This window comes from Solea solea, chromosome 14 (assembly GCF_958295425.1).
Source record: "Solea solea chromosome 14, fSolSol10.1, whole genome shotgun sequence".
Taxonomy (NCBI): Eukaryota; Metazoa; Chordata; class Actinopteri; order Pleuronectiformes; family Soleidae; genus Solea; species Solea solea.
Genome location: NC_081147.1, coordinates 24,703,022 through 24,714,413, shown reverse-complemented (window position 1 = coordinate 24,714,413; position 11,392 = coordinate 24,703,022). Strand labels below are relative to the sequence as shown.

The 11,392-nt window shown below is 37.9% G+C and overlaps 1 protein-coding gene across 1 annotated transcript; it reads right to left on the bottom strand.

Moving 5' to 3' along the window:
• Positions 1-503: 503 nt before the first annotated feature.
• Positions 504-11,102, bottom strand: tmem144b (transmembrane protein 144b). Its single transcript, XM_058648905.1, has 12 exons — positions 9,596-11,102; positions 8,725-8,892; positions 8,507-8,629; positions 7,397-7,496; positions 7,239-7,319; positions 7,029-7,107; positions 6,782-6,861; positions 5,850-5,968; positions 4,816-4,935; positions 2,728-2,825; positions 1,854-1,907; positions 504-1,037 (listed from the first exon to the last, which is right to left on the bottom strand). The coding sequence occupies exons 1-12, from the start codon at positions 9,684-9,686 to the stop codon at positions 954-956; spliced, it is 1,197 nt and encodes a 398-aa protein (XP_058504888.1). The 5' UTR covers positions 9,687-11,102; the 3' UTR covers positions 504-953.
• Between the last annotated feature and the right edge of the window lie 290 nt (positions 11,103-11,392).

Sequence of the window (11,392 nt, the reverse complement as noted above, 5' to 3'; positions counted from 1 at the left end):
TCAAATTTAACACGCAAAATCTGGTGTTCATGTACAACTACAGTGCTTTTTCTACACAAAACTTCATTTTAAATTGTTAACACACTATTTTAACATGCAGGGAGTCGTAAATAACTGCCTGATATGTTATTAAGGTGTTAAGTTAATCATGCCGGCATTAGGCATTAAGCTTTTGGATAAGTTTTCTTGTCATGTGATACAGACTTAATTGGCTCATTATAATTTGACCTGATTAAGTGCTTCACAACCATCACGGACGCCTCTTCATATATTCATGGATCTCAGTAATTAGCAGCCTACTGTACATTTATTAATAATGACATCCATATTAAGCTACAAGAATGTCAACCATTAAAATGACACCACTTGCAGAAGAGAAGACAGACTTCAGATTTCACAACAAAACACATTTATAAGATATTTGTGGCAGAGTTCTGTAACAGTATCACAGATACTTTTGGTATCCATGATTTATGTAAACACATTTCCCCCAAAAAGGCAAAAATACTGACGGAGGACAATATTAAATATTTAATGTTTTTTTTTACAAAAATACAAATAAATGTAAAGTGCTGACAAAACCACCACATCTTTATTGTATGAATGAAAATGTGCCTTACAGCCCCTTTGAAAAAAACTGCTAACGTGATAAACGTGTGGATTTTCTGTGAACAAAGAACATTTTCAGCAACAACATAGAACAAACTTCCTCTTCTCCAACCAAACAGCATGAAGAGGGGGCTCTTGTCAGACTCTGCCACCCAATGTCGGCTCAGATTATAATCCCTGTTAATTCAAAATGACATTTGGCAAATCAAAGAGCCTTGCACTGAACCCTGCTATCATGTATTTGGGTTTAATCTGATTTAATTCAAAGAGTTTTATATAAAAGAAAACCCAAGGACATTTTCTGAACCAGTCAAGGAGCTGAAGCAAGACAACAATCAGCTGTGTTAGAGCTTTGAGATGGCGGTGAGCAGGGAGCCAGCGAGGACCACACAGGTGGCCAAAAAAAAGATAAAGCAGTTGGCCAAACCCTGAAGGGAAGAAAAATTGAGGTTAACTCGTGACAAATGGAGTTTGTTGTTTTGCCAGTGGGCATTATCAGGAATGGCTATGGCTGTAAATTCACTAAGTGAGTACAGTTCTACACAGAATTCAGCACAAGTTTGAATGTCACAAGAGTTAAATTTCATCCAGTGGTAAATACAAAAGGCCATATAGACATTATTATAATAATATTAAAACAATTATTTGCATAAGTGATATATACAAAGAGCAAGAGGAGAATGTGGATGCAGTTCTGGCTACTGTCTTCTGTGTTAGTAGCAGTTACCTAGTAACATGATCATCTTAATTAAAGGTCCAGTATGTACAATTTAATTGACATTGTTTTCATTTGGCAGATATTGAAAATAAAAACAATTATAATTCATTTTCAAAACTCAATGTGGTAATTTACAATCAAAATAATTGAATTGTTTTAAATTAAACCTTATTCTTACAATAGCCCACAATGGACAGATTTAACAACTTTTGAGTTTAATGCTCACTGGAGGCTATGTATTCAGCTACAACATGTAACTTCACCAATAAAGGTTTTTTACACACTGTGCCTTTAACTAATACGGTCAATCAACACTGTTTAATTTCAGGCCATCTTTAGGTAAAAAACCAGAACAGTTGTCTTTGAACCGGCATTTTAGAAACACGGGTATTGACATCGCCTTGTTTCGCTCATATTGCATTCATCTTGTCTACGGTAGCTATATAGAATATAATTAGATGTCATAGCATCTATTTCAATACACAGCTACTGAATGGAAATGTTCAGTGTTCAGTGTAATGCTCACCTTAATCTCCTTAAAAATCAGTGATCCCCACATCGCTGCAACCAGACTGTATCCCTGCAGAGGAGAAACCGAAACAAGGTGTTCTTTGAGCACAGCCCGCTGGCGCGGCTCATTTCCCTTGAATGTGTTTCCACTTTGAAGAGCACTGAACATTTTTGAAATTACAAACAGCTTTTGACACATGACTTAAGAAGGAAAACGGGGGCAGAGAATAACAAATATGTTTTAAGATTTAACCCTTTTCTTCAAGCATTTAATTAATGTGTTTTCCACATAAATTTGACTGAACTTATCCTCTTTTGTGGGGATGTACTACCACAAATACTGCACTTAAGACACAGGCATGAAAATTAATGTTTTATACAGAACAGTGTTTGATATACAGTACCAGCTGTAGGGTGAAATCGGCACTTTTTGTTCACATTTAAATCTTTCATTCATCATCTCAATGAAAGCTCACATCAGAAACTATATGGTGCAAGTGGTTGACAGAATTAATCCTCATTTTCTCTTTTAACACACAGGACAACAATTTCCTTTTGGGAAATGAACCTTTGCTTTCTAAAGACACCGTCAGCTTTGTTCATCAGCAACCAAAGACAAAAATCACATCTAGAGGCAGGAATAAACTCTGCAATACTACCTAGAATAAAAATCATTTTACCATTTTATTTTGTTTGAATTTTGACATCTGAAGGTCTTTAAAAAGTGTCCCAGACGACAGTGAGAAACATTGAAAGGACTAAAACCTTTAGAAAATGAGTACAAACATTTTGAATGTGTTACAACCCGAGCAGTGTTGGTCTCAACAATGAATGTGTCAGTGCAAGTGGCAGTAAATACGCCGGCATTCATTTCTCTATGCTTTACTTACTGCAGAGGTGATTGGAAAGGTGATGACTGCACTCAAGTAGTTATTAGCCAGGAACCAGCAGTACGTAGCCAATGCCCACATCAGCCCAGACAACAGACCTGATGAGCAGAATGAGACGACAGAACGCACATGTGCGTCAGTCAATACGACTCGGACAAAGAAATGAGTTCAAAACACAGGCAGGCATTGGGAAGAAAAACCCCAAAACACATAATTAGAATAATGGTGACTCGATTTTTAAGTGCAAATAGTCCGTCATTATGGCCAAAAACGTCACCTGCAACCAGCTATCAATTACACTAGTGTACATTCATTAGTGTTGTGCTTTATCATTATTTTTCCTCTAAACGGTAACTGACGTCACAGGTTATTGACGAACATTTGAGACCATGAAATCCTCAGGAAAATGTAGAATGACGTTTTAGGTCAAGTGGGAATTAAGCTCATTCTTACTTTTATTATTCCTACTGCTCAGCTAGCATCAAATAGCAAACCACAGAACTAATAAAACCACTTTTATTAGATGTAGTTGATGGTTCAGACATGGTATGAACATCTGTCCTCAGTGATGATTTCTAACTATACCTTTAATACCACATGTTTATGGGGTCAAACTGTAAACCAAAATAACATATCTAAACTTGCACATTACAATGAGTGCGATTAGTTTTGTGTCAAAGCCCCTGAGCACTCTCTCTGAACCAACACATTCAGCCATTCCTTCACTAATGTGTCTGCACTTGCAGCTTATTGCAAAGAACAGTTAACACGTCACAAATGTCAAGTTGTAGTAATTATTAAACACTCGTGTTGCTCCAAATCCATCAACAGTTCAGTGGTTAACAGAGAGAGAAAGAGAGAGAGAGCGGGAGAAAAAAGAAAGCTGGTGGAAAATATGTTATCACAAGGCCAGCCACTCCATTTTTAGACTCCCTGTCTGAGCAGAGAAGCAATGCAGGCCTGATGCCAATTCTGAGGGAGTAGAGTTTGTGGTTTTGGCATCAATGACATTGTTGATGTAAACAGGAGTTTCCTGCATACTTAGGGAATTCAGACGTCAAACTACTTGTGGTTTCGTGTCACTTGTTACAGCCTTACTCTGAATATAAGTTGTTTTTTAAGTCATAACTCGTACAGATAACTACTTAATTAAAAAATTAAAGAAAAAAAAAGGAGCCACAATTTGACACGTGTCACATGTGTCTATCACATCTTGCAGATATGATTGCAGAGTGTATTCGTCAATAAGCTGAATTAACTGTCAAATGAATTTACTTCATGAAACTTCCAATGATTCTCCATCTGTTGCTTCAAGTAAGTAAAAAAAGTAACAGCAAGTTTCTGTTCATGAGAAAATGCTTGTGCAGCCGTTTCAACATTCTTCCACTGTGCCATCCTGTGTTATCTCTGATACCACCCTACAACCTCACCTCTTCTACTAAAGCTGCCTCACCTGAAAACCTCAGAGACCTCTCTCTCTCGCTCTCTCTCAGCAATCATTTCCACAACAAAAAGTTAAATGCCTGATGTTTAACAGTAAATGGCAGCCCGCCTCTGACCGGCTCAAAATAATTATACAGATTATATTTTTTACTCATTATTAAAACCACGATTTAACACCTCATGTACAAGACTGCTCCTGGAAAATGTAGGTTGCTAAAACTGGTGGATATAGCACAGCGAGTATTTTATAGATTTTGATTTATTGACAAACACAAAAAGAATGTTATAATTAACTCACATTTTATTGCTACTGCAAACCATTTCAATCCATAATTTGTTTAACAGGCTGAAGTTTCAATAGCACAGTTCAGCAATGACTGAATTAAATGAAATACTGATTCTTATACCGGTTTCTTATTGTAATGGGAGAAAACACATATGGACTCAGGAGTGTGAAGAAATTAAGCCTAAGAGTGTGAAAGGAGTTTAGTGAAGGCAGCATCATTAAAAACTGAACATGGTAAATCTCAAAGAGGCCATTTACCGTAAAGCCTGAATGAACTGGATTGTGCATGTGCATAGTTTGTAATTTGGCAGATCCAATTTGCCTCGAACAAGCTCGAGCAAAACGTCAGAAGTGGTTACCTGGTAAGATGGCTCTGGAGTAAACCCTGGGTCTGTTGTTCATCGCAGCACAGTAGATGGCAAAGTACAACGTGCTCGCAAGAAAAATGCCAGAGCAATGTGCGTAAACATAGTCCAGGTCTGTGGAGAAAAGAACCAAGAATTGACAGTGAAATTACTTTAAGAAATATCTACGTTTCTAGTATTAGAGCCTAGTTAGAGTTTCTAGTATTATAATATTCTAACCTGTTTTAGAAGAGGAGAGCAAGAAAATGCATCTTTTCCACCATTTAGAACCAGGCGGACTTGGAGGAAATCCTTGCTTTTGTAGAGGGGGAAATAGATGGATGCATCAGCGGGCCTGCAGGTGTACTGCTGGCGTCAGAGATGCTGTGCTTGCCAGACTTCAACTCCTTCTGGATCTAAAATCTTAATTATCAGTCAGATTGTTTCATGAGAAACCACAAAACCCCTCTGAATGGCAGCTGATGCGTCCACTGATAACCCTGCAGTGGACCAGTTCCAGCTATTTCCCCTTCCACAAAAGCAATGATTTCCTCCAAGTCCACCTGGTTGTTTATGTGGAAAAGATGCGTTTTCTTGCATATACTTTTTAAACTCATGACAATGTGATGCTGATGTGCCAAAAGATTAAGTATCTCCTTGTTTGTGAAACCCATTCTAAAAGTACAATTGCACAAAACGCTCCAAGGCCCTCATTTTAACAACTCTCCTCTTCCAAAAAGACAGGTTACTATATTATGACTTTATTCTCGTAAATTTGAGACTCAATGTGGCCCTAATAAACGCAACAAAAAAAACTTGTGAAGTCTGAAAATGTGTGAATATTATAACAAAAGCAGCAAAACACTGTATTGTCAAGTTCTTTAGTTCCCATCAAGGACTTCAGAGAGTCACCGACGATTGGATGTGAAGCTCAGCCCCCTGGAGCCATGTATTGCCGTTTACAAATCAAATTCAGCAGCACATCATGATTGAAATCGCTTTTTCATTTCTTCTAATTATAGCACAGTTAAAAAAACACAAATCCATACCATAGACACTGGCTCCATGGAAAATGCTATCCTCACGTGATGAATGTGTCTTGATGTAGAAGAGTGGTACAAATGAGGCGCCAAACAGCAGACCTGACGTGATGGCCAGCATGCAGCCTCTGATGGAGAATAAAAACAACGCAAAAATCACTTGTTAAAAACTTTAACATTATTTACAGGATTTGCCAGAATTAATATCCTTTGAATTAAAAATGTGTGTTTGCTCCATTATACCGTCTTGAAGTTCACAGGCTTTAACTGGTTTTCCAAGATATTAATTTTTTTTTTTTACTGGATTTAGTGAATGTGCTGCCACTGTTGCAAAGACACCATTTTAAAGTTTTTCAGTGTAACTCACCGAGCCTGATTGTGGCAGTGAAAAGTCTCAGGTTATCATTAAGTTACACACCTTTCACAATATTCCCACTATGGTGCGAGAACAGAAAAAACCCCACCATTCTCTCCTTATTACAAGTCAGTGACCGATCAAGGATTGTGAAGCCTTATTTTAAGGTAAAATGATAATGACACTCAGAATAGCTCATGGCCTGGCATGGTCCAACAAACTCTTAAATTAAATCAAGATTAATGGCGACCCTGACTCCTCGATCTACTCGCTGATGCGGATACATTTAACCGGTTCTTTTAATAGCCCATATCCCATGCCTTCATAAAGTTATGCCAAAAGTGTTTTTTCCATAATTGCTCTTACAAAAAAAAAAAAAAAAAACAGGTGAAACCCTCAGTGGATGTAAGAAAAAAGTTGCACATTGTTGCCTGGTAGTATTATTAATTAGTCTAATTTATTCTTGTTTCATTCTTGAGATTATTAAATATTTTTATATATATTTTGTATCATTTTTATACAAGATAAAAAAAAAATAATAATAATCCAGATCACATCACACCGACTGCTAATGAGTTGAGCTCACATGAACCGCCTGGTCTTCGGTCCTATGACATCTATCCAGAACTCCGAGGAACTTGGTCCAAAACTGCTTGAATTTGTCCTCTGCAAACAACGAAACAGCACTGCATCACAGAGCCTTGCTGTTTATCACACAGGACTGGCAGAGAATTCACCATGCCTCACAATTTACCTGAGCAAATCATTTCTGTGAAGGTGTAGAAAACAAACAAACGAACAAAAAGGAACGAGAAACCAACCAATTTACTTACCCTGTCAATAAGTAGTGGAAGTGATTCGGAATCGGGATGCAACTCCACATCTGCCTTCACAAAGAAAAAGATCAGCCCACTGGAACAAATAAATTCATTACCATCAATTAAAAAGAAATGCCTGCAATAATACATTTTATTGTGTTTGTAAAAAAAAAAAGAAAAAGAGAGAAGAGAAGATGACTGCATTGAGAAGAGATGATGTTAGACCTCAGCAGACACAGTCCAGCTCCGCAGTAATTCAGTATTGGCCTGGGAACGTCCTCAGCATCAATCCCAAACAAGCCAAACCTGGAAGACAGTCACGTTTCATAAAGTCAAACTCTAAAACTGAAAAAATAAAAGGATCACACAGCGTTCTGACTCACCTTGCAGTGGCCCAACCCACCAACAAGCTGGAGGATCCCCAAAATAAGGTCCCAAGACCAAGACCAATCGCTTTCACAATTGGAACAACTGCTAAATTTCCTGTGAACGACATGAACGAAAGATTTAAAAAGCTGCAGTGCGTAACTTTGGGTGATGACAGTATTCTGCCTCCGGTCTTTGTGAAGAGAAATAATGTGAGACATTATTTGTACGCCGCTTCCTTCATCTCTATCAAGCAAAACTATCAGACGTGACTGAGGGATCGTCTGTCTTTATACAGCGGCAATGTCGGAGAAGGTGGGAGCGTGAAGCATTGAACCAGTCGAGCTGCTGAACGACCATGTTTTTTCCGAGCAGGAGAATTCACTTCTGAAACATTTTGTTTTGCTCGTCACCCTCCATCAGTCGCCTCAGTGTTGCCTCCCTCGGTCTTGACGTGAAACAAAGATCTAAACACGAGCATGCTGAGAAACACTGACAGTGGTTTGAATATAAACAGAGATGTGTTTATATTTAAAAGTTGCACACTAATATCAGAATATTTCATATACTAATAGTTTAATGTCTTGGTCTGTCAGGTACATGTTTTTTTTTGTATTAAAATCAGGAGGATAGTGGAAAGAGGTTAAATGTTGTAAACTTTAAACACAGGGTGAATGCTAATTTGAATGACTAAGCACCCCTGAGTACAGTGTTGGCGTATGCTCCAGCACATCTCATAAGGACATGAGTAAGTCTAATAAAAATTGCATATAACTTTTTTGCTACGGTTCTTTGCCTGGTTAAGCATTCGGGAGCTTGTTACTATCCTTCATTTCAGAGGCACAGAATGCAGAATCTCATCACAGCTGGGGCAGGATGTGAATAAAACACGACAGGATGAGGTTGAGTTATGAAACAAGTCACCAGTGCTTTGCACTACATGAGGTAGCAGCGAAACACTGTCAGTGTCCTCAATGTTGGGGGTCACGGACACGGACAGCACGCGGCCCAAGTTGAACGCTAAAAGGTCCATTTGCTGCCACTCAACTTCCAGATGAACACTTGAAGATTTGATTCTGTATGAAACCAATTTTCTACCACATCAGGTTTTCAATGACAAACTATACCTGTGGCCCAAATCGCACCGCCAAGCATCGCAAAAGGGTGGAATTTGGGCGACTGAAGCATCAGGTCTCCGAGCATAGACACGACCCATATGGCTGCACAGTTTACCCACTGAAAAAACATCCCTGCAAAACAGAGCAGATGTAGACCATCACATTTTTTTATATCTTTGGGGGATTTTCCTGATTGAAAATCTTCAGTTTTGAGTGTGTGTGCTTACCATCGCCTGTTTCTATCCTTTTGATGGGAACAAAGTTGCTTCCATACAACAAGACAGCAACTGCATTTGCAGCAATCCCATAAACAAAATTTGTCATGTTTGTTGAATTAAAGGTGAAACCAAATGTTTCCACTTTGCCCAGCGCGGCACGATCATGACCATGGGCACCTGGTTAGAAAAGAAAACACTGCACTCACTCATTCATCCATTCAGTCAACACTGATATTGTGAGGAAAGTGCTCTTTTTAATAAGACCAAGGAGACCTTTGTTGCAAATCACCGGTTCTCATCAATATTCAGTCTGTTGAAATGGTTTCGGAGTTTTGTTTATTTATGTTTACAGTCAACACAGAATATGTTTTTTTTAAAAAGCAACGCAAGGCTCATATCTCATTACAGAAATTCCTCAGGTTGATATAAGAATATTTAGAGACAATTTACAGACGCCTTGTGGCAATGTGAGGGCATAAACAAATCAAACTGTTATAAATATGGATGATCAAAACAGTCTGAGAGAGAAGCAGCAGCTGGGATTTGTACATGGAACACAGGTGAAGCAAAATATGTCCAAGACCCTGTTCAACCTCATATATATATATATTTTATGTAAAACTGTCTCCATGTAGATGCTATACAGCTGCTACAGCAACCGAAACCTAGCAACCAAGTCTTTCATATGAAATGTTCCATCTGTGAACACCGTTCGCACCAATTATCTGCATCTGTGGGTGTTTTTGTTCAATCCATTCATTGTGTTGTGATTTATTTGATCTTTTTTTTTATATCAGCCTGTGCTATAGCAAAGTCAAAGTTCCACATCAGTGGACAATCAACAATTATCATCATTAACACATTCACAAAGTCGACGTACCTTGTTTAGCGGAGTGTTGGGCGCCGTGACAGCTCACCATCAACAGTGACACAATAAATAAAAGACACTTTGGGCACTTTGCTCGGAGCATATTAAAACTGATGCCGACTTTTCAATCCTGAGGCAGCAACAGTGTTAAAACCAGAGAGAGTGTCTGAGGCTGAGGACAGAGACTCAGCTGCTGCCAATTATCTAATCACTCAAATGTGGGACTCAAGCAAAACTGAGAAAACACTTTAATGAGGCTTCCATCGCCTCTGTGAAGTGTGTGTGGTCACCACAAACTCAGTCAGTCAAAGGTGAAGAAATTAAGTTGCACTCAAATCCAAAAAATAATGATCATAATCTCTTATTTATGAAATAACATTTTAGAAAATGGCTCACTTGCATGTCGCCATGGTAACCTTTCTGCATAACTCACCTGATCATACCTGTTGAAGATTTCAACACCTGATGACAAGGAGAACATTGACCCTTATGAGATCCTGAAATAGTTACAATGATATTTAAAAGAAAAAAAACCAATACTTTTTAATTATGAAGAAGGATACATTTTATTCTCTTTAAATCAAAAGATTTATTCCAGGTTGTCTATGTTAATGATGAGGATAGATATCGCTGCATTATATGGCACCAAAGTTTCTGAGACTTTATGGCAGCTCATAAATTCCCGTTCCGCACCTGCAGCGCCATGACAACACATTATGACGATATTTAAAGTCAACTACACACTCTATTGTTTTTAATTAACAGAGTGTGAAATGTTTTAGTATGAACGCAGCATCTGTCTGTCTATTAAATCTCATTAGGAGTTCTCTCTTCCACTCCAGTTAGCAGTTGCATACAGAAGGTTTGAATTTGACCAATAAATGATTTCCCTCCACTTATTATTCCTATTAATTATTCTGAATGTCTTCTGCCTTCATTATGTGTCACGTGTGATGCAGTAAGTCTGAAGATGGGCATGTTGAGGTTGGCAGCTCTTATCTGAACATCAGTGGATAGTAGACAACAATAGGTCTATATTTAAACCTGTTTTTATCACGATCAGGAAATCCTGTCGTGCTCAGCCAGTATTTCCCTGTCAAAAACCTTTCCTGATATTAAGCGTTTTCCCTTTTCACATTATGTAAAGAAACTTCAAGGAAAATACTTTTTTAATGATATAAATCCTGCTTTTATTTCCTGTAAGGATTTATTTGTGTGTGTTTTTTTAAACACGCTGTTCACAAAATAGTTTTTTTGATAAATGAACAAGGCGACTATTTTATTTCCGTGCTATGTGGTCGCCCTAACCACTGCAACATGGACACATAAAGATAAAGAGCTGCAACTGTGTGTGTAGAAACATCCATAAGTCATGTTGCAAGTTGAAGCTGAATATCACTTCCCCTTCTAAGCATGGAGGAGAACCTTTAGTTGTCATTAGTTTGTGCATTAGATGTAAATACTGTGTGAAGGATCTGACTATGTCAAAGAAAAATAACATTCAGGTGACCACACACACACACACACACACAAACAGTATGTTTTTGTAATGTTTAATTTCACCTAGAAAATTTTAAATAATGTAATTTTCCTAATTCACATGTTTATTCTATAACTGATACATATACTTACCTTTCTGTAAATGATTAGGCCTGTTCACCTGCAGATGAATATTATTAGGTCGTCATATCCACAGGGATGTGGTAGAAGTCATCTTTCCACTTATTGAAATATAAATGTATTGTGAACATTGTCCTTTATAGAAATACATTAAATAAACTAAACTATTCTATTGTATTGTATTCTATT

Bases quoted from the DNA above. Each gene is read 5' to 3' on its own strand.
- tmem144b (XM_058648905.1), bottom strand. From the start codon at position 9,686: ATGCTCCGAGCAAAGTGCCCAAAGTGTCTTTTATTTATTGTGTCACTG. The intron at 8,630-8,724 runs GTAAGCACACAC...TCTGTTTTGCAG, and splicing joins AAGGATAGAAACAGGCGATG to GGATGTTTTTTCAGTGGGTA. The intron at 2,826-4,815 runs GTAACCACTTCT...TCTGCTCATCAG, and splicing joins CTCCAGAGCCATCTTACCAG to GTCTGTTGTCTGGGCTGATG.